A 24,780-nucleotide genomic window follows, 5' to 3' on the forward strand; every position below is an offset into this window, starting at 1 on the left:
CTTAGTTACGCACTGTAGTTATTAGAAAAAGGAAACCATAATTGTGTACCTGGATTCATCGTCATGTCCATGGACACAGTGAATAAACAAGGCTTCACGGACGGCGTGAACATTCAATCATTTATTTGTTGACCCGTTTCTGGTTCTTATTTATTCAAGGGATGACTTCCGCACACCCGGTTCAGTTTTATAGCAGGTGCGTATAGGTCCTGGCAGTACAGCAAACGTTTTGAGGAAGGAGGAGAGACCCGCACACTGCCACTTGCTGGTTCAAGAACTTTATTTAAAGAGTCATATGCAACGTTTCGGCCTTTCGGCCTTCTTCAGGCAGGTTCTTATTTATAAAAGAGATATACACACAACGATAATATGATATTGTTCAATCCATTAGAGGAACTGAGTATAGGTCTGTTTCAGGTAGTTTACCTAATTTGTTAACCCATTTTGACCTGAGATCAGATTCTAAAAATGTCTTCTACATCCTGACAGTTTTCTGAAAAAGTTTCTATGTCAGTCGTTCTTCGATTTTTCAAAAAATAGCAGACCTACAAGCTCGTAGCGTGCCACTCGGTGGCGCGCTATGAGCTTGTAGATCTGCTATTTCTCAATAGCTAAAGCATAACGGTGCAGACAAGTGTGTTTCATGTCTGTCTTTATAAATAGCCAATGAAGCAACGTTAGAGGACTTGGTTCTCTTTTCTAGTTCACTGGTGAATTGTACATGGACATCACTTATGTTGCTGTAGGTCCAACACAGCAACACCTAAACTCGATACCGGTGACCCCTACGGTGTAGGAATTGAAGGTATACATTAGGGGTGGGACGGTTCCTCACGATACGATATATATCGCGATATTAGGCCCTCGATCACGATATTCGATATATTGCGATATTTGCGATATATCGATATATTGTATGACATTTCATCAACGATATATCACGATATCTGCAACTACAAAATACTTGGAACTGAAAAAATGCAGCATTTTGTGTATTCCCACAAAGCTGTTTGGAGACTTTGGACAAATCACCATCCAGTAATTCAGTACTTCTGGTTGCTGTGGAATCTGAGTGGGATTTGCTTTATTTTAGCTGTAATTTCCTCCTTTTCTAAACATGTTGTTCATCACTTCATTATGAACAACATTTCAAATTTCTAAAAAAAATAAAATAATAATCAATATCGATTATTTATCGCGGGAGGACGTATCGATATATATCGCCATATCGATATTTCAGCACACCCCTAGTATACATACAGACTATACAGTTTTAGTTTACATGTCAAAATTGCACGACATTAACATTGCCTGGATTTGGTGTTAACTATTTTCAACATGCCGTCCCATGTATGGCGACACGCCTTGGCGTTTTTGCCTTTATTGATATGGTACAGTAATTAGACAGGAAAGGGGGAGAGAGATGGGGGGGGGGGGGGGGGGAAGACAAAAGGCCGACGGGCTCGTTACTCGAACCCGCGACACGCCGCCAGGCTGGATTACCGGCCTATACTGTAGGTGCCTGGACTGCTCAGCCGCGGCCCAGTCCACAAGCTCACAATTTTAAAATAGAAAATGTGTAAGAACCCTGGAAATAAATGAGTACCACAACAACTGATTTCACACAGATTTAAATTATAATCCCCCTCCTTGGGTTAAGGGAAACATGTGGATATTGGAGCCACATAAACTGTTCTCCAATGTGGATCTCAGATTCCATGTGACCAGCCAGCCTGTGATGTCAGCATGACACGACTCAAAATCAGGGCAAGCTTTTCACTGCAATCAAACACATTCCCCATTGACTTCCATCCATTATAAAATGCATCCAAGTTAAATATTTCAAAAAGTATATAAAACTTTGGCACGGACCCCTGTCACAGACACCTAGCTTCTTGCAGAGCCAAGCTGTAAACAAAAATCACACCCGTGTGAACTGAGTGGTGCAACTCCCCCCCTTACACCCCCCCCCCCCCCCTCTCCCTCTCTCTCTCTCGCTCTCATTAGCAGGCAACAGTACAGCACTATTTCTCTCTCTCTGTTTCTGGCACGACAGCGCCCCTACTGGTACTCATGAGTCACACATGAGTCACACACAAACATAGGTTAACACGAGTCACATAGGTGTCACACGGACACGGACATTGCTGTACCTTGGAGTGGTTGCACCACTCAAAAAAACAATATGAATCAAATGGCCACTGTTATCTTGCCTTACAAGGAGCATTGGTTGTCTTTCAGGAGTGGAGAGCAGTCTTCGGGTGACGACGTGTAAACAGATTGTGGAGAGCCTGCCGGAACACAACTTCGTGGTCCTGAAGTACTTGGTGTCTTTCCTCCACATGGTACAGTACAGTGTTGTTTTTTTGGCAGCAAATTTTGATTTTAGTTTTAGTCATAGTCTCTTGAATTGTTTTCATTTAGTTTTAGTCACATTTTAGTCGCCTGGAATGTCTTAGTGTTAGTCTAGTTTTGGTCGACTAAATCTACGGTTGATTTAGTCGACTAAAATGTATTTTGGTGGGCCTTGATGCCGTCGTAATGACGTTTTTTTCACTTGCTGAAAATAGCTGATCTACAAGCCCACAACGCAGCGCGACGCGTTGTGAGCTTGTAGATCTGCTATTTTCAGCATGCAACCCAGTGAAAAATGACTGATCTCTTGTCCACTAGTGACATTTTAGTCTAGTTTTTATTTGTTGACGAAATTGTCAGTACATTTAGTCTTAGTTTTAGTCATCGTAGCTTAGTTTTCATTTGGTTTCCATTTAGTTTTCATCCGTGGAAAAAGGTAGTCGACGAACATTTTTCGTCTTAGTTTTAGTCGACGAAAACAACACTGGTACAGTAACAGTACTATTTCTACAATGCTCAGTCTGTAATGATATGCTAACACAAGGTGCTCTCAAACTGTCTGGAGTGATGAGGGAATCGAGTGGCAATAAGTGGAGCACTACCATCCAGAGTTGGGGTCTGTTACTCAAAAAAGTAATACACTACACATTACACATTACTTTTGAAAAAAGTAATGCCTTACATTACTTGATTACTCCCTGGAGAAAGTAACTAGTTACACTACTCGTTACATTACTTTTGCGTTACTCCATAAAATCGCCTGAGATGCAGTCACATAATTTGCCCCTTAACAAATCTTTATAATCCTAATAAGGAGGACATACACAATATCTTCCTTTATGCTCTTTAATACCAGGTTGTTGAACAAGTGAAGGAATAAAACAATCAAACTCCACTCGCGCGGGGGCCGCTGCGGGGGGGAGCTGAAAGCAGCAGTAGGACGCAAGTAACTAGTAACTAAAGCAACCAGTAACTGTAATGTGATTACTCAATTTGGAGGTAGTGTCGTTACTTACTCGTTACCGACAAAAGTAGTGTAATTACAGTAACTACACTACAAGTAGTGTAGTTACACCCAACTCTGCTACCATCTGACTATCTCCATAGGCTGACAGCTGTGCAGGCATCGATAACTTGCTGCTAACAGATGGTGCTGATTTTGGGGTTTTCACTGGATTAGATCTATATTTTCCCTTCGGGCAGTACCAGAAAAATGTGCCATCTATCCAGCCACACACTTCTTGATTGCTGTGTGATATCCCATATGATTGCTGGCATTTTTTGGCACCCTGCATATTAACCCAGTTTCTTATTTAACGCACCATAGCAAAACTTTGCTGAACTGAACTGTATGCCTACTAATCCATCTACCGTGCATGAGAAATAATGGCGGAGTCGCTTTAGGGGTTAATTTGATTACATGTTGTTATTCCGTTATCGGAAGGTGACTGTCTGTCCTTGTCTGTCCTTGATTTACCCGTGTGAACTGAGTGGTGCAACTCCCCCCCCCCCCTTACACCCCCCCCCCCCCCCCCCCCCCTCTCTCTCTCATATTAGCAGGCAACAGTGCAGCACTATTTCTCTCTCTCTGTTTCTGGCACGACAGCGCCCCTACTGGTACTCATGAGTCACACACGAGTCACACATAAACATAGGTTAACACGAGTCACATAGGTGTCACATAGGTGAACACAGACATTGCTGTTCCTTGGAGTGGTTGCACCACTCAAAAATAAAGAAATAAAAAAAGTCCTTCTGCAAGACGGCAACATACTGCATTATTAACAGAACTCTCATCCGTGTCAGAAAGGCCACACTTCGCTGAAAGTGCATGCTTGTGACATGCATGCCTAAGACGCATGTCATGCAAAGATCCTATTGGCATGAGATGCAAAGTCCTTGCAGTTTGGGGAAAATTGGCAGTTTTGAGATAAGAAATATCTAAATAAGTCCAAATTCAGATTTGTGTAGATCCAAGGAATTTCGGTTTAGATGCACATTGTGGATGTTGGACATGCTCAACACATTTCCGTAGTTGAATCATATTCGCGAATCGCCACTACAAAATTGTAGTTGATCATGTTTTTTTGTTTTCAGGCATACTACTTTAACCCATTTTGGGGCGGGAACCCCTTTTGGTGTTTTAAACATGTTATAATTTAGCTATTGAAAAATAGCAGATCTACAAGCTCGTAGCCTACGAGCTTGTAGGTCTGCTATTTTTTAAAAATCGTGAAAATATTTATTTCAGAAAACTGGAGGATTTAGAAGATCTTTTTTAAATTTCGAGGTCAGGCCTAAATGGGTTAAAGTAACTAGAAATGAGCATGTCAAATGAAAATCTTTCAACATGTTCCATACAACGTTCTCACCTTTTTCTTTTTTCTTTTCTTTATTTCACCCATTTCCTTTTTGCATAACTGTAATGGATGCACTGTATGTACATGTCCCAAACCCTAACATCTTGAAAGAATCGGTCGCAGTTTTAACGGGGGAAATCTCATGGGCTAGAGCAGGGGTTCTCAACCCGTGGGTCACGACCCCTCGGGGGGTCGCCAAATTATTTTAGGGGGTCCCCAAATTATTTAAAAAAAAAAAAAAAAAAGGATTTTTTAAAAATAGCAGACCTACAAGCTCGTAGCGCGCCACTCGGTGGCGCGCTATGAGCTTGTAGATCTGCTATTTTTAAATAGCTAAATTATAACAATGCTTAAAACACCAAAAGGGGTTCCCGCCCAAAATGGTTTAAGGTTATTGTAGCAGTCAATTTATATTGGGGGGTCGGGAGGGGGCGGGGCGGGGGTCCCGAGACGTTGCCAAAGCATTTTCGGGGGTCCCCGGCCAAAAACGTTGAGAACCCCTGGGCTAGAGTGTGGCATCCTGGTTACATAACACCTTACTCCCCAGAGATATAAATGCCCAGATTGGCTGCACTTACACTGGGTTTGTGGAATACTGATGTGATGTAAATGTACGATACAGCTTGAATCCCTGTAGTGCTAGAGATCAATCCGGTGCGACTGTATAATCTTCGCCAGTGATCCCTGCGAGCCTCATTAGTCACCGTCGACAAGTGACTGTTTAATCTGGGCGAATCGTGCATAATTACTCGCAACAAGGCCTTCTTCAGACTTGTACAGGGCGAGTGAGAAATAAATAAATAAGTGGGAAGAAAACGTTTGCATCTGCTTTTGAGTCCTGCTGGCTTCATATCTCTTGAAAAACAGCTCATGCCTTTGCTTTCCTCTTCCCCCCGCTTGACTTTCTACTCGCACAGCCTGCCCTTCCCTGAACTCTTTTCAGAATTTTAACACATTGAGAGCCCACGCAAAACTGCCCAAAATCACTTTCACCTAGAAAATCCATTCACATTTTTTATAATTCAGCTGACTGTGGAGACACATGCTGGAACTTTTTACTTTGAAATGTTTTATAGTTTCTGAGTTATTTAATTTAAACGCCAAATGCATTCTCAATGGTGAAAACACAAACTTTGGCACCACGTGTTTTTTTTTGATTTTTCTGATTTTTGAAAAAAATAATAATAATAATAATATATATATATATATTTTTTTTTGGCCGGTCGTCATTTGACCTTTTTGACAACATGGTTATAGCGGCAATTGTGTCGGCCCATGTGTCCTGATTTTTCACTTTCAACCACCCCCACCCACCCACCCCACCCTCCCCACCCATGCAGGTGTCTCAGGAGAGCATCAGCAACAAGATGAGCGCGTCCAACCTGGCGTGTGTGTTCGGGGTCAACCTGCTGTGGCCCCCTCAGGGCTCGGTGTCGCTGAGCGCCCTGACCCCCATCAACATATTCACAGAGATCCTGGTGGAACACTGCGACACCGTGTTTGCGTCCCGCTGCCCGCCCGGCCAGGTGCTGCCCTGAAACGAGGCCGCCGCGGCAGTGGCGCACACCGCGGGGCATTGGTACCGCCACGCACGCCCCCCCCCCCATGCCACAAAGAATGCCGCTATGCGAGACAAACGTCACGCTCTGACGTGAGGCCGGAACTCGTGTACTTTAGCTGTAGTTTCTCAATGTGGACCACCTATGGGTATACTAGTCTAAATGGATCCTTATGGACCTGTAACCTCAGAGAGTGTACGTACTGTATGTATGAACACTGAGGATTTGACGGTGTAGAACAGTGGTTCTCAAACGTTTTCATGTCAAGGACCCCCAAAATATGTATTTGGTCACGGACCCCCCCCATCTCAAAATATTTTGTGCCAAAAAAAGAGAAGATTTTAATACATAGCCTACTGTGCTTCTGGCAGAAGAAGCGCAATAGTTTAAATGAACAAAGTTGAGAACTTAACACTATAGCATTTTCTTCTCTTTGCTCCAGAGTAAAAACCAAGGCCAGCTTGAAAACGGTATGGCAGTGAAATTCTTTGTAGCTAGACTTTTACCTTTTTTCCATTTTTTTTCCCCCCATTTTTTTGTCATGACCGAACAATTACTGTTGCATGAACGGCTGCCAAAATACATCGGCCTTAAAGGTGTAGTGAAATGAAAAATACGTTTTTCACACTTTTAGACCATATCCGTGGTCAGCATATGGGCATACCTAACAATGGATGCCAAAGAAATGGGCAAATTCTCATTTTTGTGTGTTTTTTATATCAAAAGTCCATAAAATATATTTTTTATTACTTCCTGAAAACGAAAACGTGCTGCGTTTTGACGTGTCGAGGCCCACATCGATAAAAGCCAATAAAAATGAAGCTCACCAGTTTAATTCCCCATATCTCCGCATCCGTCCAAACAGGCAAACACAGCTGCTACTGATTACAGAAATCCTCCGTTTTTATTCCCATTCAAGATAACATCCAGACAGTGTATTACTCGGTTTCAACTTAATCATCACGCTAAAATATGTATCTGAAAACATTATAGGGTAGAAATAAGCCACATGACGGTAAACTGGTACAGCTGGCCGTCTATCTGACTTGTAAACAAACACACACCACGCGCTGGTATAGCATAGCTACCGTCCCATCTCTGATTGGTTCAAAAACTTCATAGCGGTGTTTCAACTTGAAACCGTCTGAAACTTCAAAATAAAATGTCCACCATTTCCGTTTCACTACGCCTTTAAGACCTATTCATTCCGGTAAAGAGGTGACCACCGAAAACTACAACATGACATCACGCCGCGGTGGTCACCGCTCACACAACAACGTCTCTGTTTTGACTAAAACTACAACATGACATCACATTGTGTCCATGGCCGGATAAATAATAGAGCTTGATATGAAAAGGTTTGAAAACCACTGCCCTACAGCAGGGGTGGGCAACTGGCGGCCCGGGGGCCACATGCGGCCCCCCACCTTCACTTAATGCGGCCCTCAGGTTAATGTCAGAATACCGATATAATATTGGTTTCAGCTGTTTACAATTCCACAACATGCGAACATGACCCGCTTTAATTACTTCAGTCTAAATTAGTAGCTCAATGCTCAAAACAAGTATAATGAAAGGCATTTGAAATGACATAAAAATTTACATTTTCAGGATTCCAATTCAAAAATAGCAAAAATTCAAGATTTCAATTCGAATATAGCAAAAATTGCCGATCTACAAGCTCAAAACGCGTCGCAGCGCGACGCGTTTTGAGCTTGTAGATCGGCTATTTTTGCTACGACAGTAATATATGGCCCTAGGGAGTGAGTGTGGAAATATAGTGGCCCTCTCCATCGTCAAAGTTGCCCACCCCTGCCCTACAGCATACAGTACAGTTGGGTGCCACCGATATTGTCCCTTATCATTTGACCCATTTAGGCCTGACCTCAAAATTTAAAAAAAATCCTTCTAAATCCTCCAGTTTTCTGAAATAAATATTTTCACGATTTTTCAAAAAATAGCAGACCTACAAGCTCGTAGCGCGCCACTCGGTGGCGCGCTATGAGCTTGTAGATCTGCTATTTTTCAATAGCTAAATTATAACATAATGTTTAAAACACCAAAAGGGATTCCCGCCCCAAAATGGGTTAACTGTCCTTTTGCGCAGATCACGCAAACCTCAGCAAAAAGAAAAGGACAATATCGATGGCCTCCAACTGTAGGTACACTATAACTGCGTTCACAACATGCAAGTTGTGTTGATTGATTCCTATGCTCTTGTCTTGGATGTAGAGGGGCTCTGTAAAGGGTTGTAATGCAAGCGAAGCTCACCGATCACAATGCTGAGGACTAATTTATGCTTTGCCGCAACACCATGCCGCTCTATGAAAGCCATTGAAAAGCAGTCCTTTTTTAGAAGTATCAGACTTGGCATTAAAGGGGCATTCCACTCATTTTCAACATTTTACTATGTCATTAATATACCTTAGAGCTGTTGTGTGGAAATAATAAAAAAAAGTTCCCCCATTCTGTGTTTCCTAGAACTGGAGGTCTGACAAAAATCCTTAACATGGTGAAACACATCTTGATGATGTCATCAAGATGTGTTTCACCATGTTAATGATTTTTTTCCATAATGGGGGGACTTTTTTTATTATTTCCACACAACAGCTCTAAGGTACATTAATGACATAGTAAAATGTTGAAAATGGGTGGCTTTCCCCTTTAACCACTTATAAAACCCATATACTTATCTCTTCACCAAAAAACAGCAGTTACAAGCTCGTAGATGGACTATTTCTGCCAACTGTTCACCCCCGGAGTTTGTGAACCGAGGCTAGTACCGTGTGCATGCTTTAGCTGACTGGTCCTACTGTATACACTGTATTTTATGTTTCCTTTTGCTGTCCTTTTCATATGTTTATGTTTCAAAGTGGGGGTGGAGGTTTAATTTGGTTTGCAACTGGAACAGAACACTAGTAAAGATGCATTTCACAGAAAAAAAAGCTGTCGATTTAATCTGCATACTCTCACACTTAAAATATCCACCCAGCCTTGCACTACTTGTTCATCTTGACCGTTTATTCACAGCTTTATTCACAGTTATAATGTATCCATGGAAATATCATTATGAAAATCTGATAAAAAATATCTGTCCTTAATGGACAGATAATTAAGATAAAGACAAAAATATATATTTACTTGCCCTGGGCCTATACATTATCCAGAGTATGCTGACGTTGTAAGAACAAACATATCTTCAGTGTAATGTAGGGGTGCTACAGTTCAAACTAATCAGTTTAATTGATTATAAAAAAATAATACATTTTTAGAAAATAATAGATCTTCAGAACCTAGACTGGTGCCCTTCGGGCAGATATGTGTCTGCATGTCTGTATAAATAGCACTCCTTGAGTCTTTGATTACTCAATGAATCAATTCATTATTGATTAATCAATGGAATAATCACTAAGAAGATAATCAATGCTTGGATCTTCCCTTTAGTGCTGTTCAAATGACTCATGAAAGAAACACCTTTGTTACGTTGGTAGCCATTGTTGATTTCATTGACTAAAACTAAGGCAAAAAACGTGTCGATCTACAAGCTCACAACACATGGCGCTGCGACGTGTTGTGAGCTTTTAGATCGGCTAGTTTCAGCATGCAACCAAGTGTAAAACCTGCCAAAAAATGTTTTGGTCGACGAGATCAATTGCACGTTTAGTCGACTGAAATCTTATATTTAGTCAAACTAGACTATTTCAGATGACAAAAATGTGACTAAAACTAAATTTTTGTCTTAACCCATTTTGGGCGGGAACCCCTTTTGGTGTTTTAAACATTATGTTATAATTTAGCTATTGAAAAATAGCAGATCTACAAGCTCATAGCGCGCCACCGAGTGGCGCGCTACGAGCTTGTAGGTCTGCTATTTTTGAAAAATCGTGAAAATATTTATTTCAGAAAACTGGAGGATTTAGAAGATTTTTTTTTTAATTTCAAGGTCAGGCCTAAATGGGTTAAGGACTATGACTAGTACTATGATGACTAGTACTACATCAATGTGCTGTCAAAGATCACTGTCGGTAGCTCTTCCCACTGTACATGGAAACACATGGCAAGCAAACGTGGCTGTTATTTGTTTTCTTGAATTTAGTTTATTAATGATTCTTTTTTTCTCATAAGAACTTGGTACAAAAAAGTGAGACTACTCTTTAACCATTTACCAACTTCCATCGATCAACTTTTAATGCATCGTAAAGAAGGAAAAAAAAAACTACATTGGCATATTTAAGACAAACACTTTTTTTTCCTATACACACGTATCCACTGGACAGTCCCCTTTAGTAATGACAAAGAAAAGAACACTACTTCAACAGCCAACAGACAAAATGTCATCTTCCATCTAAAACCTTGTGTTGTCTTGCCCTCTGTCTGAATCATGTCCCGATGGCAAAAAAAGATACATTGAACATTTGCAAGTTTAAGAATGCATAATTGGCAAACAATAGAAAATCTCAGATGTTTCTTGTCCCTTTTTTTGTTCCTCGATAAAAGAATATAAAAAATGTTTTAAATAACGTTTTTTTTTTCTCCGTCATTTTTCTTCTTTTTTTTTTGTGTCGTGTATTAAAATAGATCTGTTTCTAAATAAGCACTGCACAGTTTCTCCCGGAGAAGATTCTGGAAACGAATGACTTGAAAAGGAGGCTGTGGGGTTGATGGCGGAGCGTGGGCAGGTGGGTGAATGCAACGTGGAGGCCAGATATGCTCTTCATCTCTCGTCTCACATCGTCGGGGCTGGGCGATATATCGATATGAGATTGGATATCGTCTAGGATTTTGAATTTCATAATATCTTGATATGACAAGTGCTTTAAACACTTAAGCACTATTATATACTTTCAAACTAACACAAGTAGCCTAGACTATGTTAGCAAATATGGGCGAGATATTTTTTCATTTTGATCTTCACAATATCAATATCAAGGTATTTGGTCATATAATATATTGTGACATTATTATTTTAGTTTGTGTGTGTGTGTGTGTGTGTGTGTGTGTGTGTGTGTGTGTGTGTGTGTGTGTGTGTGTGTGTGTGTGTGTGTGTGTGTGTGTGTGTGTGTGTGTGTGTGTGTGTGTGTGTGTGTGTGTGTGTGTGTGTGTGTGTGTGTGTGTGTGTGTGTGTGTGTGTGTGTGTGTGTGTGTGTGTGTGTGTGTGTGCCACGTTACATTCTGGTTATCGGGCGCTGTGTGTGCGCCAACATCAGTAATTGTGCGCATCGCTCACTGACTGGGAACAGTCTCCCCTTTCCCCCCCACACTTATCAGCGAAATAGATTATCCCTCGAGTCGTATCCCCCTTTTGTCACACAGCCAAAACAATCTAAATGACCTACTGTACGTACATGGCTTCAGGTATCTTTTCCTCTGATAATCAACCCATTTTTTTTGTTCATTTAAAGAAGGCAAAATGCAAGAAGTATTGACACGTGTCGATATCTTATTGACAAAGCGCTTAGTTTTGTTTAGAGGCCGATGCGGTAGGTGTGTTTGGTTGTGGGGGTTGGGAGTGACGGCTGCTCTCCCATTTGAGAAAGAGCCGTTTTTGAGTTTTACATTATATATTAGTAAGAGAAATCTATGAAAAGCTGGGAACTAAATCGTTACCAAGAAATTTCTTCACCAATGTGTTTCTAAAGGTGTCTAATAACATGTACTAAAAGTTTGAAATTCAACTCCCGTGGGAAATTGAGTTATTAGCATAATATGTGATATATACCGATAACATCCTATATAAAATTTCATCATTCTTTAACTAGCATGTGACATATGAAACTAGGGGGTTTTCATGATTCTGAATCCATTCCAAGCATTAGTTTTGCACAAAAAACACTCCTTGGGGGGAAAACGGCCTCACAAACGTGATGAGGTCAGCACATTTGGTCAAGTGGATATGGCCTAATTTAGCCCAAGGAGTGTTTTTTGTGCAAAACTAATGCTTGGAATGGATTCAGAATCATGAAAACCCCCTAGTTTCATATGTCACATGCTACTTAAAGAATGATGAAATTTGGACTTTTTTGCCTTATATAGGATGTTAAGGGTATATATCACATATTATGCTAATAACTCAATTTCCCACGGGAGTTGAATTTCAAACTTTTAGTATATGTTATTAGACACCTTTAGAAACACATTGGTGAAGAAATTTCTTGGTAACGATTTAGTTCCCAGATTGGTCAAATACCTGATAAAATGCCCTTACTATATATAAACAGTCATCTTCTCCAGGCTCGTCTTCTCACCTGATGTGTGAAAGGGGGGGAATAAACTATCCACCGACAAAACAAAAAAAGGTTCTTCAGGATTCTAATTGCTGGTTAAAATATATCATAGTATGGAAAGTCAGAATTGCAATGGAATTTTAATAGCTGTTGATTGGTATCGATGCAATATTGCTTTAGATTATATATCCTTCTGTGTTGTTTTCTGCAGGTCACTAGTACCAATCCTAATCCGGTGACACTATCATGACATTGGAGATAAATGGTGTCTATTCTAGTATTGTTACCATACAATCTCCATTAATGAGGGCTGTTTTCAAAAACTAAACACAAGCTACCATACTTTGATATGAGAAAAATAAATCCTCTCTAACCTGCGTTAGAGAAACTTAAACTTGATCGATTTGACACATCATAGATCAAGATCGTTAACAGCTGTGCCAGTCAAAACCCCACAAATAAAATGTTCTAACAAAATGAAAATACACCCATTTTTGTTCGTGTTCGTATGTGCGATACTGCAACTTGTCTGTTGTCGACAATGAGGCAACATGTTATTTTTAAAGTCATAGGATATGACTGGACTTTGATATGAAAACATTTAAATTGAACCTCTGTGAACCAGCAAGAAGACTAGCAATACAAATGAACCATGAAGACACACGCCTCCTGGTTCCGTGCCAGAGGGTTGGACCTGGCGGGCTCAATGATATCATTCAATCATCAATGCTGCATTCAACTCATGTGGGAATTAGGGTACAAACTAGGGTTGCAATAGTATTCAGAAAGTTGGCAAAATCGGGGCCCGCCAAAGTATTTTCAACGTGAAGGCTATCAGGAAGATTGTACATTGTCAACCTTCCCCACATGAATGCAGCATCAGTCATCCTAATATCCACCAGGTCCAATCATACTTCAGCTGTTGCAGGTGACATTTACCCCGAATTGAGTTGACTGGATGCTTATAAAACAATGCAACAAAGAAAAACCCTGGATTTAAACTACTTGAGGCAGTGTTCATTTGTACTGTCTTAGAGACTTCTCAACAACAAAACAACAAAATAATATAGGCTCTTCACTCTAAAAATGTGAAAGTCATAAAACAACATGACATGAGAGTAAAAAAGTTGTCAAAGCGAAAAATATAAAATAGGCAGAGAGGAAAAAACGAAAAGCTCTACAGGTGTTATTGATAGATGAGTGTACGCAGTACAAAAATGTAAGGTTATTTTTTTGGCATATTTTCGATACTGGTAAAGGGGAGGAGGAGAGGGGCTAATGCCTGATTTAAACTTCATCGTGCGCAGTGTCTCGCGTCGGAAGTAGCAGATCTACAACGCGTCGTGAGCTTGTAGAGTGGCTATTTTCGGTGTGAGACGCTTGGCACACATCTAAGCATAAAAAAGACGTAAAAGTATGGATCACACATTTCCATGTAACTCAGATGGTCCTTCAAAAAATGTCCAACTGTGAAAAAAGGAACACCTCTCGGGTTAGAGTCGTGTGAATCCAGTAAAAGTTGAGAAACAGAACCTGCAATAATAATACAACATTATGTACAGTGAGACCCCCCTTGAATACTCCAAACTTACAGTTATCAACAGGCATCAATGAAAATACTAAATTCTCCACTAGAAATGCTAAATTCTGTAGTTATCTTAAATACTTTTTTTCTTTGACTTTTAACTATATTAATACTGAAAAAGTTATTCTCTGCTTTTTGTTTGAAGGCTCGTATGCTTTTTCCGTACATACACGATGAAAACATTTCCCCCGTCCCGCTGTCAACCTGAATTATTATGGCAAACATTGTTCATAGGAGAATGAGAACCAACATCTACTCGGATATATCAATGTACAGTCCTTTCACATCTGTTATTCCATTGTTTATTTGTAACTACAAACTACTACTAATGTTCTCTCTCACTATATGCAGAACAATAATTATACCTGTTTAAAAAAAAAAAAAAGAGAGACAACAAAATAAGAGAAAAAAATATTCCGTGCCGCACAGAACAATTATTCCATATTTCTGTGGCGGCACTTAATCTATCACTTATTTTTCCTCCGTCATCATAAATACATTAAGGCCAAGAACGTTAACAAATAGAAAATAAAAAACAGAAACTCTTGTAAGCACTGTAGGTGTTTGGGTTTTAAAAAATACTTGAATTTGAATGGATGATATAGTAGGTTCTTTTTCATCATAGTTTTTGTCGCTTATTTTTTTCTTTTGCTCCCGCAATGAATGTCGGGGGGAAAAAATAAAATAAATACAAAATAAACACATATTATTCAATGGTATCGTTCGAAAAAAGAAGGAAAAAAAATAAAAATAAAAGCCACCAACCAATCGACATTTGGGGTGAGGCGGCGACCTGCAAAATTGCGAGTTCGGGGCAGGTCATCGCATTTGCGAGGTTGCTCGTCTGCCCGACTGCCCGCACGCCCTACCCGCGGGTGGGGGTGTGTGTGTGTGTGGCTCGCTGTGTTGTGTTGCGTGCACCCCCCCGGGCATCAGTTGTTGCTGCTCTGCGCCTTGTGAAGGAGCGTGGAGGAGGGTCCCGCAGGAGGTGACATGGTGGTGGTGGAGGAGGCCTGGTCGCCCCCGGCCGGTTTGATCCAGGGCAGGGAGAGCAGGGAGGCTCCGGTGGTGGTGGTGGTGGCCGTCATGGTCACCTGGATCATCTGGTCCTGCTGGATCAGGCGGACGAGGGACTTGAGGCGTTCCAGCGAGGCCTGGGTGTCCCGCTGTTGGTCTATCAAGTGTTCCCTCAGGTCCATGCATTGCTGCGACGACAGAGAGAGAGAGAGAGACAGTGGGTTATAAGTAGGCCTGTCCCGATTACACGTTTAACCCGTTTAGGCCTGACAATGTGTTCTAAATCATGACAGTTTTCTGAAAAACCTATGTTTCTATATCAGTGGTTCTCAAAATTTCATGTCAAGGACCCCAAAAATATGTTATTCCAGGGACCTCCCAGAAGCATAGATTTGAGTTAAAAACGTTCGCTCTGAAAAAATATATATTCAAAGATTTGCACTAGACCTGCTATTTTTCAATAGCTAAAGTATAACACAATGCTTAAAACACCAAAAGGGGTTCCCGTCCTGAATGGGTTAAGTTGACAATTAACACAGATGCCCATGGATGTTTTCAGAATAAAGACGAGTGCCCAGCAGATTTGGCCGATTTAAAAAATGGAAAAAAAAAAAAATCACAATAAATTCCCAAAGATGTCCCCAGACGTCTTGTGTACCACAGGGGGTGATAAAGTCGCCTGGAGACGTCCTGGGCACAAAATGTGTTGTCCTGAGATCAGATTCTAAAAATGTCTTCTACATCCTGACAGTTTTCTGAAAAAGCTATGTTTCTATGTCAGTGGTTCTTCGATTTTTCAAAAATAGCAGACCTACAAGCCGAGTGGCGCGCTATGAGCTTGTAGATCTGCTATTTTTCAATAGCTAAAGCATAACATAATGCTAACACCAAAAGGGGTTCCCGCCCAGAATGGGTTAAGTGTCTCGGTATAGTCACTAATAATTGCGATTTAAGATTTAATTGCGCTTTTGGCACTGAACACTGGAATACAGGAATATGAATAAAAGAAAATGCATACAAATCTGCTTGCCTCATAATAAGAACTGCACATGGCAGATATGACAAATAACTGAAAATAATTATTGGCATATTCATTAATAATTCATTAATACAAAATTTAAAAAAAATCGGAAATAGCTGATCTACTGTAGATCTGCTAAAGAAGCATTATTTCAAAAGTTTTCAAAATTAAATTACAATATTAAGTCCACTTCAAAGACATGTATTCTTCTTTGACTCCACTGTGCGTGCGTGCGTGCGTGCGTGCGTGCGTGCGTGGCGTGTTTCAGTGAGGGTGTTGGTACTGTATGTGTGGTTTGGTGTGTTTCTTACTGTAAGGCTCTTGTTCAGTCTGTTGTCTTGTTCTTCCAGGTGGGTGCACTCCTTCTTCAACTCACTGTTCCTTCTCAGCAGTCTCCTCTTCTCTTCCTGTCGCACTGCGTTGCATTCACATCACAAACAACACAGTCAGGTCAAGCTGAACCGCATTGACGTACCTCAAGTCTGTGACTCGCAACAAGTCCGTTCTCAAACTTTACGGGTCCATTTCGAAGTTACAGGCCTGTATTTCTTAGTTTTTTCAAAGAATGCTATAGAAAATATTTTATTGTGACTTATGACATGCAGACCAAAATAATACACGTTTCTGTATCATTTCAATACCACTCACCTGTTTTGTGCGTGACGTAGGACTGGACAAAGTTCTGTGGCCACGACATGTTCTCTTTGTTCAGAACCTTTTCAGGGAGAGAGAGAGAGAGAAACGGGTAAATATACGTTTCTGTACAGTAAATGATGCTTGTTATCCAACATCCACTAAAGCTGCTATAAGCAATAATATGTCAAAATATGAATGACCTTTTTATTTTTTTGGTATTCAGACAGCCAGCAATGGGTAGAACGCTCCCAAAAATAATTTAGTCTCTGTGACACATCTAGGGGCCGCAATCTGCATTCAAAGATATTCCTAGAAGCTTTGTCATTGGTCGAAAAAAACCCGGTTGCGGTGACTAACCAATCAGGAAGCAGACAGGCAAATCGACCAATGACAAAGCTTCTAGGAAAATCTTTGAATGCAGATTGCGGCCCCTAGATGTGTCACAGAGACTACATTTTTTGGGGGAGCGTTCTACCTATTGCTGGCTGTCTGAATACCTAAAAAATAAAAAGGTCATTAAAATGTTGACATATTATTGCTTATAGCAGCTTTAAACCCCATATAATTTCTCATACGATTAATCCATATGCTCGGCCTACTTAAATGTACCATTTTCTCTGTTTCTCATCCACACAATGCTCAGTATTTGTAGATATGCTCCCTGTTATATGAGCCACTTAAATGGTTATCATCCACTGTTTTCGAATATCCAAAGTACAAAATGGGGTTAACCCATTTAGGCCTGACCTCAAAATTTTAAAAAAAATCTTCTAAATCCTCCAGTTTTCTGAAATAAATATTTTCACGATTTTTCAAAAATAGCAGACCTACAAGCTCGTAGCGCGCCACTCGGTGGCGCGCTATGAGCTTGTAGATCTGCTATTTTTCAATAGCTAAATTATAACGTACTGTGGTCAAAACCACCCATACTAATTCATACACGGGTTGTGCTTATAACCACGCCCCCGGGCAAGTTAAGTTTACTGAGGTTAAGGTTAGGTTCAGGTATAGTTTTACTGAGGTTAGGGTTAGGTTTAGCTATAGTTTTACTGAGGTTAATGTTCCGGGCTGTCAAACACAGCGACTGGCCAATCACAGCACGTCGACTGCACAACCCATGTAGGCTTTGGTATGTCGCCTCAAGGATCCCACTTGGAGAGCCATATTGCTCTACATATCCCAAAGCGCTGATGAATTGAAGTACCTTCTTCTGGCACTTGGGGCAGTACCACACCCCTCTGGGTGGGGTCTTGAGTGGGGGGTGGAGGCAGTTTGGGTGGTAGGCGCGGGTGCAGTTGTGACACGGCTGGAGCTCTCCTTCCTCCTTGCAGATGGTACAGTGGTCATCATGCTCCAAGTCCTCCTGTCACACAAAACAAAATGGCCGTCAGGCTCCAGCATATACTGTACCGTCATGTCGTCTCAACTTGTTTGAACGTGTCGTTTGCTGTCAGCCGGAAACCTTGTCCAAAACAGCTTTACTAGAGAAAAGTTTCACTTTTATTTAGTCACGAACTAACTGTGCAAGAATTTGTAAAACTTGTAAGTCCTCTTTTTTTTTAGCTCTTAACACGGCAATATGCGGTTCAAATTCGTTTTGCAGATGTATATGAGCTTGTCACCACGCTTAGGGTGTGCTACATTACTGCCCGTCTGTCAGACTTTTCACTTCATTATGGCATATAGGCACATTATATTATGAAGGTGGGTTTATCTTTAAGTGCAACACTTTTCAGGAGTTTATTGGAAATTGTGGCTATAGCTTCAGCATACGATACGGTAATTCCTTGGAAGCAGAGGCTCTCAACATCCACTAGAACCCAACAATTTTCATTAAATATCACGGCTACACCCTACCCCATATCTGTGACCCCGGCAAAGATTTTGTGGGTCGAAAATATCTTCTGCCAGATACCCTCATAAGAAGAGGGCCCCTATCCCCCCCCCCCCCCAAGGACCCCTGGGAAAGAAAGTATACCAAAGTACTTTGAGTGATTTGTTAACCCATTTCGGGGCGGGAACCCCTTTTGGTGTTAGCATTATGTTATGCTTTAGCTATTGAAAAATAGCAGATCTACAAAGCTCATAGCGCGCCACTCGGTGGCGCGCTATGAGCTTTGTAGATCTGCTATTTTTGAAAGATCGAAGAACGACTGACATAGAAACATAGCTTTTTCAGAAAACTGTCAGGATGTAGAAGACATTTTTAGAATCTGATCTCAGGTCAAAATGGGTTAACGGCGTTGAAGTTGCACACTATAGCTGTACCATTTCCCACTTTAGATATATCCCGTAGTCCGTAGAGCACTTCAGTAAATGAAATGTCAATGTTTAAATTCTGGTAGTAAGGGGACAAAGAAAAAAAGAAAGGGAAAGTGTTGTCGCACGGCCGGCAGGTTGGCAAATAATTGACACGTTCCTCTGATGCCCCTATCTCTCCCATTACGCCATCTGCCCCGAAATGGGCAGCACTTTGAAATACTGTTGACAGTTTCAACCGCCATCGAGACTGTGAGTGAATTTGCAGGGGGGGAGGTACAATCACATTCATCATATTACAGACACAGTCACAGCCTGTCCAAAGCCAGATAAAGCCAATAAAGTAGAAAAGCTGATAATGAATCCAACTCCGCGATTGGACCCGTTCTGAATAAGCTCTGACTATAAAGAAAAAGTTGCCTTGGTAACACTTTGACTGCAACTCCCCGCGTTGCAGTCAAACGTCTACATATTTGTGACTAAATTTGACTGAGGGACTGCCATTAGATTTTTTTGAATTTTCGTTTTGTCATATATCATATCATATGAAAGCAGGGAGTCATAGCTTCAAATAGAGATATTGGTTGTTGAGTTTGACCCACCAGTTTTGAAGATACGGCTTATAGAGTAATGTCTTGCAGAAAACAACAAGTTGAGAAAACAGACTTGAAAGGTTCACTTCTGTGGTCTCTAACATTACACCTAGCACCTAGTTTAAGCATTTATTTCATATTTACATGTCGATTTCAGCTCTGACACTTATTTCAGACATGCTCTAGTATGTGAAGAGTCTGCCTGTGCTATTAACTCATTTTGGAAAAAAAAATGAAAAAAAGTTTTTCTCCTCTGGTGAAAAGCTGGAATTTGTGCGATGGCAGTCTCTCAGTCAAATCTGGTCACATATTACAGACACAGTCGCAGCCTGTCCAAAGCCAGATTGGATGTACAATAGAGTAGAAAAGCTGATAATGAATCCAACTCCGCTCTGAATAAGCTCTGACTATAAAGTAAAAGTTGCCTTGATAACACGTTGACTCCCCGCGTTGCAGTCAAACGTCTACATATTTGTTTGCATCCGATGTATAATGTACCAAGCTTTTTTTAAATTCGTATTCCTTTTTTTTTAGCCCTGTACCCTTGTGTAACTGTAGAGATCCACCAAAAAGATGACATCAAAGTGCAAATTAACAAGGGCCCACATTATGATATCAGCCACTCCCTCCACACCTTCCACACACACACACACACATCATCATCATCATCAGAAGTCATGCGACATACCTTCCAGCAGAGCTCCTCAGTGTCTAGTAAGCGGTAGCGGATGGGGAAGCAGAGAACAGGTTAGTACTTTGCCAACACTTTGAGACAGACCGACAGAGAAAGCTAAGGCAGGCATGAGGAGGAGGAGGGTTAGAGAGGGAAGCCATGGAAGGTGCTCCGGGGGAAGGCCACTGTTCAGGCAGAAGCATGTCGTTAGTACAGCCAACGGGATGCATGTGGATCAGGACCTGCATTCTTATCAAATATATACAGTCCCATACCCTTGGTCTCTTCCGGGCTGACACCTAAAGGTACCCATCAATGTCTTTCAGGCCAAAAGTACCTCTGGTAGCCACACCTCTGATGGGTGGGGTTTAGCCTTAAGGGGTGTGTTTTTTTCACCCACTGTGTAATATAATAAATGGACAGTAGGTGGCAGTAGGACAGAGGCCACAGCAACTATACATTCCAGCTAAGTAATTTGCACTGTCAACACATCGGTCTGGGACAATCCAAGATCTGGATTGGAATCGGTCGAGCTCTAATAAAAACCTCCAGCTATGCGTCATTGAGAACAGACTTTTCAGCATTAAATTGTGCACCTCCCCCCCCCCCACCCCAATCACTGCCGATGTACCTAAGCAATTAGTGATTATCTTGTTTATTGGGTTATTTGTTGCATAATTGTGTCGGCTCCACAGCAGGACTGTGTCATGCTGATGACTGGGAAGAAGAAGTGAAAACACATTTTTACCTCGTGCTCCTAGGAAAAGTGGGTTGTTCAGGTAATTTGATGCAAGGCGTTTGCGCTGGAAGGCAAGAAGGACAGAGGGAACATTTAGCTTGAGCAAACCCAAGATCCTCTGCAATGGGCAAATGAATTAAATCTACATTTTAACATACATACATTGTTAACAGATTTACTCAGGTATTGAACTTAAGTAGCCTGCAATTCTGAGGTACTAATGACTTTACTAGAGTATTTCCATTATTCAGTTGCAACTTCAGAGGCAGATATTGTATTTTTTACTTTACAGTTATTTGAACACCTTGTTACTAGAGATTATTAGTACAAAACATAAATTAACTTATTTTGTACTTTTTGTAAATAGGCAATTGCTTGCAATGCATTGTGAGCTTGTAGATCTAGGAATTGTGAAATGGGCCATTGTGCATACCGGTAATAACTGAATAAGTACTGGTAGTGTTTTACTTCTGAGCATTTCTACATTGTGGTAATTGTTACTTTTACTTCCACCCAAGGTTATAATAGTTAACTAAAACTAACTAAAAAACTAAAACTAAAAAAAAACATTTTAGTTAACTGAAACTAAATAATAACAAAATAAATTAAAAACGATAACTAAACTGAAACTGTATTGTGTGTTCACAAAACTAACTGAAATTATAGAAAAAATACCCTTAGTTATAGTTTTAGTTTATAGTTTTAGTTAGTTTTTTAGTTTAAAAAACTAAAACTAAACTTAAACTAAAACTAAGCATTTCACCTAAATAAAAACTAGCAAACCCGCTCTAAAAACTAACAAACTAACTGAATTAGAAGAAAAAAAGCCAAAACTAACTAAAACTAATGAAAAAAACAAAACTATTATAACCTTGCTTCCACCACTGCTCAAGAAAGACCCCGCTCCCCCAATCCCACCCCACCCACCTTTCACACTGGGACCTAAATCAGGCATCATCAACTGTGTGTCCATCGTATTAGATAAGTATTAGATAAGTTATTCCACGTGCGTGCGTGCGTGCGTGCGTGCGTGCGTGCGTGCGTGCGAGCGAGCAATCTCACCTCTGGTTCAAAGAGACCGCTGTAGGCTGGGTTGGCTGTGCTCCTCCTCTTCCTCTCCTGTCTCTTGGTCTGGATTTCTGTGCCAGGGAGCGAAAGAGGATCAAAATCTGCCTGCCAAACTCTTAAAACGCACTTTGCTCTCATCGCTACATTTGGGTGCCACCGATATTGTCCCTTATCATTTGACCCATTTAGGCCTGACCTCAAAATTTTAAAAAATCCTTCTAAATCCTCCAGTTTTCTGAAATAAATATTTTCACGATTTTTCAAAAATGGCAGACCTACAAGCTCGTAGCGCGCCACTCGGTGGCGCGCTATGAGCTTGTAGATCTGCTATTTTTCAATAGCTAAATTATAACATGTTTAAAACACCAAAAGGGGTTCCCGCCCAAAATGGGTTAACTGTCCTTTTGCGCAGATCACGCAAACCTCAGCAAAAAGAAAAGGCCAATATCGATGGCCTCCAACTGTAACTTCTAAGCCACACTACGGACGATTAGAGTCCTGCCAATATTTTAAGAGGTAAATTGTGTTGCACTAACATTGTCTACTTGAAGCTCAACAATCATAAAAAGTTTAATTATAGGCATACAAGCGACGATTTGATGGAGTAACCCAGTGTGCTTTCAGAAAACAATTTGACTCTCACCAACTACACTCAGACAAAAATCGAAGGGAGCTCGATCACCTTTGAACTCACTCGATTGCTTCTGAGATGATTACATTTTAATGCCTAACCGCTCGCCCTGCACCACACCGGGATAGCGTGGGCAGAGCCAGCTAGCCCACCAGAGCAAGTGGTGGAAAGTAACTACATTTTGAGGTACTTTTACTATTTCCAATTCCTAATATTTTTTCTTCCAACTCCATTATATCTCGGATCCATGTATTGCTACAGTACATTTATTTGAAAACTTTAGTTACTAGTTACTTTGTAGATTTGTATCTATTATTACAAAACTTAAGTTAACATCTTCATTTCGGCCATTTAAAATAGCCAATCTACAAGCTCACAATGCGTCGCGATACAACACATTGTGAGCTTGTAGATCTTCTATTTTCAAAATATGTGTATATGTTGAAACATTTGGTACTTTTTGTACATTTTGATGCCAATACTTTTGTACTTTTACTCAAGTACATTTTGAATTCCAGACTTTTACTTGTAACAGAACATTTCTATATTGCAGTATTGATACTTTTACTTAACCCATTTTGGGCGGGAACCCCCTTTTGGTGTTAGCATTATGTTATGCTTTAGCTATTGAAAAATAGCAGATCTACAAGCTCATAGCGCGCCACCGAGTGGCGCGCTACGAGCTTGTAGGTCTGCTATTTTTGAAAAATCGAAGAACGACTGACATAGAAACATAGCTTTTACGGAAAACTGTCATTTTCAAACAGACATTTTTAGAATCTGATCTCAGGTCAAAATACTTCAAGTAAAAAATTGTGAGCACTTTTCCCACCACTGCCCCAGAGCCATGAAGTGGTCATTTTAGATTGCTTGGTATTTGGAGTGACACATCATCGTTGAAAAATAATTCAATCCCCCGCGGCACCCCATGCCAGCTCCACTCCCCCCCCTGCCTTAAACGTACCTTCCAAATGCTCCGTGGTCACCAGGCCCAGAGCCACCATGAAGGCGATTTTCTGTAGACGGGGACGGAATCACAGATGAGATCATGAGAACACGGCCACAGGAAGAATAGCGGTGCAACAGAAAATGACCAATCTACAAGTTCAAAACGCTGTGTGTGTGTGTGTGTGTGTGTGTGTGTGTGTGTGTGTGTGTGTGTGTGTGTGTGTGTGTGTGTGTGTGTGTGTGTGTGTGTGTGTGTGTGTGTGTGTGTGTGTGTGTGTGTGTGTGTGTGTGTGTGTGTGTGTGTGTGTGTGTGTGTGTGTGTGTGTGTGTGTGTGTGTGTGTGTGTGTGTGTGTGTGTGTGTGTCTCTGTCTGTCTGTCTGGAAGAGAGCCTCCAGACAGAGTGGTTAAAACTGTTAATAAACTAATCAATCAATCCCATTGCAGCTATAATTGCCCTTCACCCACCTGTGTCTATTGTTCGTGAATGTACATGTTGGAAAAGGAAGGGCATCTAGCTTGCCCGAAATGTACATATGGCAATGGTCATTTTGGATTAATATTTCCTCCTTTTACGTCCAGCTTTTGGTGTATGTAACCCAATTTTTGTCCCAACACAATTATTAAATGCCATTGTCAATTTTGAGTGTTTGTGTAAACACAAACATTGTGTGTGTGTGTGTGTGTGTGTGTGTGTGTGTGTGTGTGTGTGTGCGCGCGCGCGTGTGTGTGCGCGCGCGTGCGTGCACAAAGAATAAAACAACAACGAAAATGTGCTTCTCAGTCATTTGATTAATCAAAACACAAATCGATAGCATAATCGCTGAGGGAAAACAAATCTCAATAGTCGTAGCCCTATAGCGGGGCCAAGAGGTCAGGTGAGCAACACCTCAATGTGCTGTGCTGTGCTTGCTCTCCTGCCTCGAGGGCCCTCTCGGGTTGTGATTGGAGGAAATACTCCACTGACGAGGTTGTTTCCTCCCAATGAATAATTCATGGCAAGAATTCATTCCTCCGTCCCCCCCCTCCGACCCCCTGTTTCTCTCTCCGTCTCCCTCCCTCTATTCAATTTGCAATGCTTTACTGCAATGAATGTTACATGAACAATCATCTT

At 41.0% G+C, this 24,780-nt stretch overlaps 2 protein-coding genes across 3 annotated transcripts in view; one reads left to right on the forward strand and one right to left on the reverse strand.

The window, feature by feature from the left end:
• LOC306916683 (rho GTPase-activating protein 8-like) overlaps positions 1-9,885 on the forward strand; it is a 28,643-nt gene extending 18,758 nt beyond the window's left edge. Inside the window, exons 8-10 of one of the 2 annotated variants that reach the window (XR_013789014.1) lie at positions 2,242-2,345; positions 6,056-7,268; positions 7,304-9,885. Coding sequence is in view for 1 of the 2 variants with exons in the window: in XM_079494677.1 (XP_079350803.1) it covers positions 2,242-2,345; positions 6,056-6,253 (302 nt within the window). In the remaining variant the exon portion in view is untranslated. Of the gene's footprint in view, positions 1-2,241; positions 2,346-6,055 lie in introns of both variants that reach the window. The other variant, XM_079494677.1, reaches the window with a different exon arrangement.
• A 5,130-nt stretch (positions 9,886-15,015) lies between these two features.
• phf21b (PHD finger protein 21B) overlaps positions 15,016-24,780 on the reverse strand; it is a gene marked incomplete at both ends in the record, with an annotated part of 136,767 nt that continues 127,002 nt past the window's right edge. The window contains 8 exons of the mRNA XM_079494156.1: positions 15,016-15,288; positions 16,433-16,536; positions 16,770-16,836; positions 17,962-18,120; positions 20,298-20,320; positions 21,031-21,085; positions 22,084-22,160; positions 23,685-23,736. Of these exons, the coding sequence (XP_079350282.1) occupies positions 15,016-15,288; positions 16,433-16,536; positions 16,770-16,836; positions 17,962-18,120; positions 20,298-20,320; positions 21,031-21,085; positions 22,084-22,160; positions 23,685-23,736 (810 nt within the window). The remainder of the gene's footprint in view (positions 15,289-16,432; positions 16,537-16,769; positions 16,837-17,961; positions 18,121-20,297; positions 20,321-21,030; positions 21,086-22,083; positions 22,161-23,684; positions 23,737-24,780) is intronic.

This window comes from Electrona antarctica (genome assembly GCF_951216825.1).
Source record: "Electrona antarctica genome assembly, chromosome: 23".
Lineage (NCBI taxonomy): Eukaryota > Metazoa > Chordata > Actinopteri > Myctophiformes > Myctophidae > Electrona > Electrona antarctica.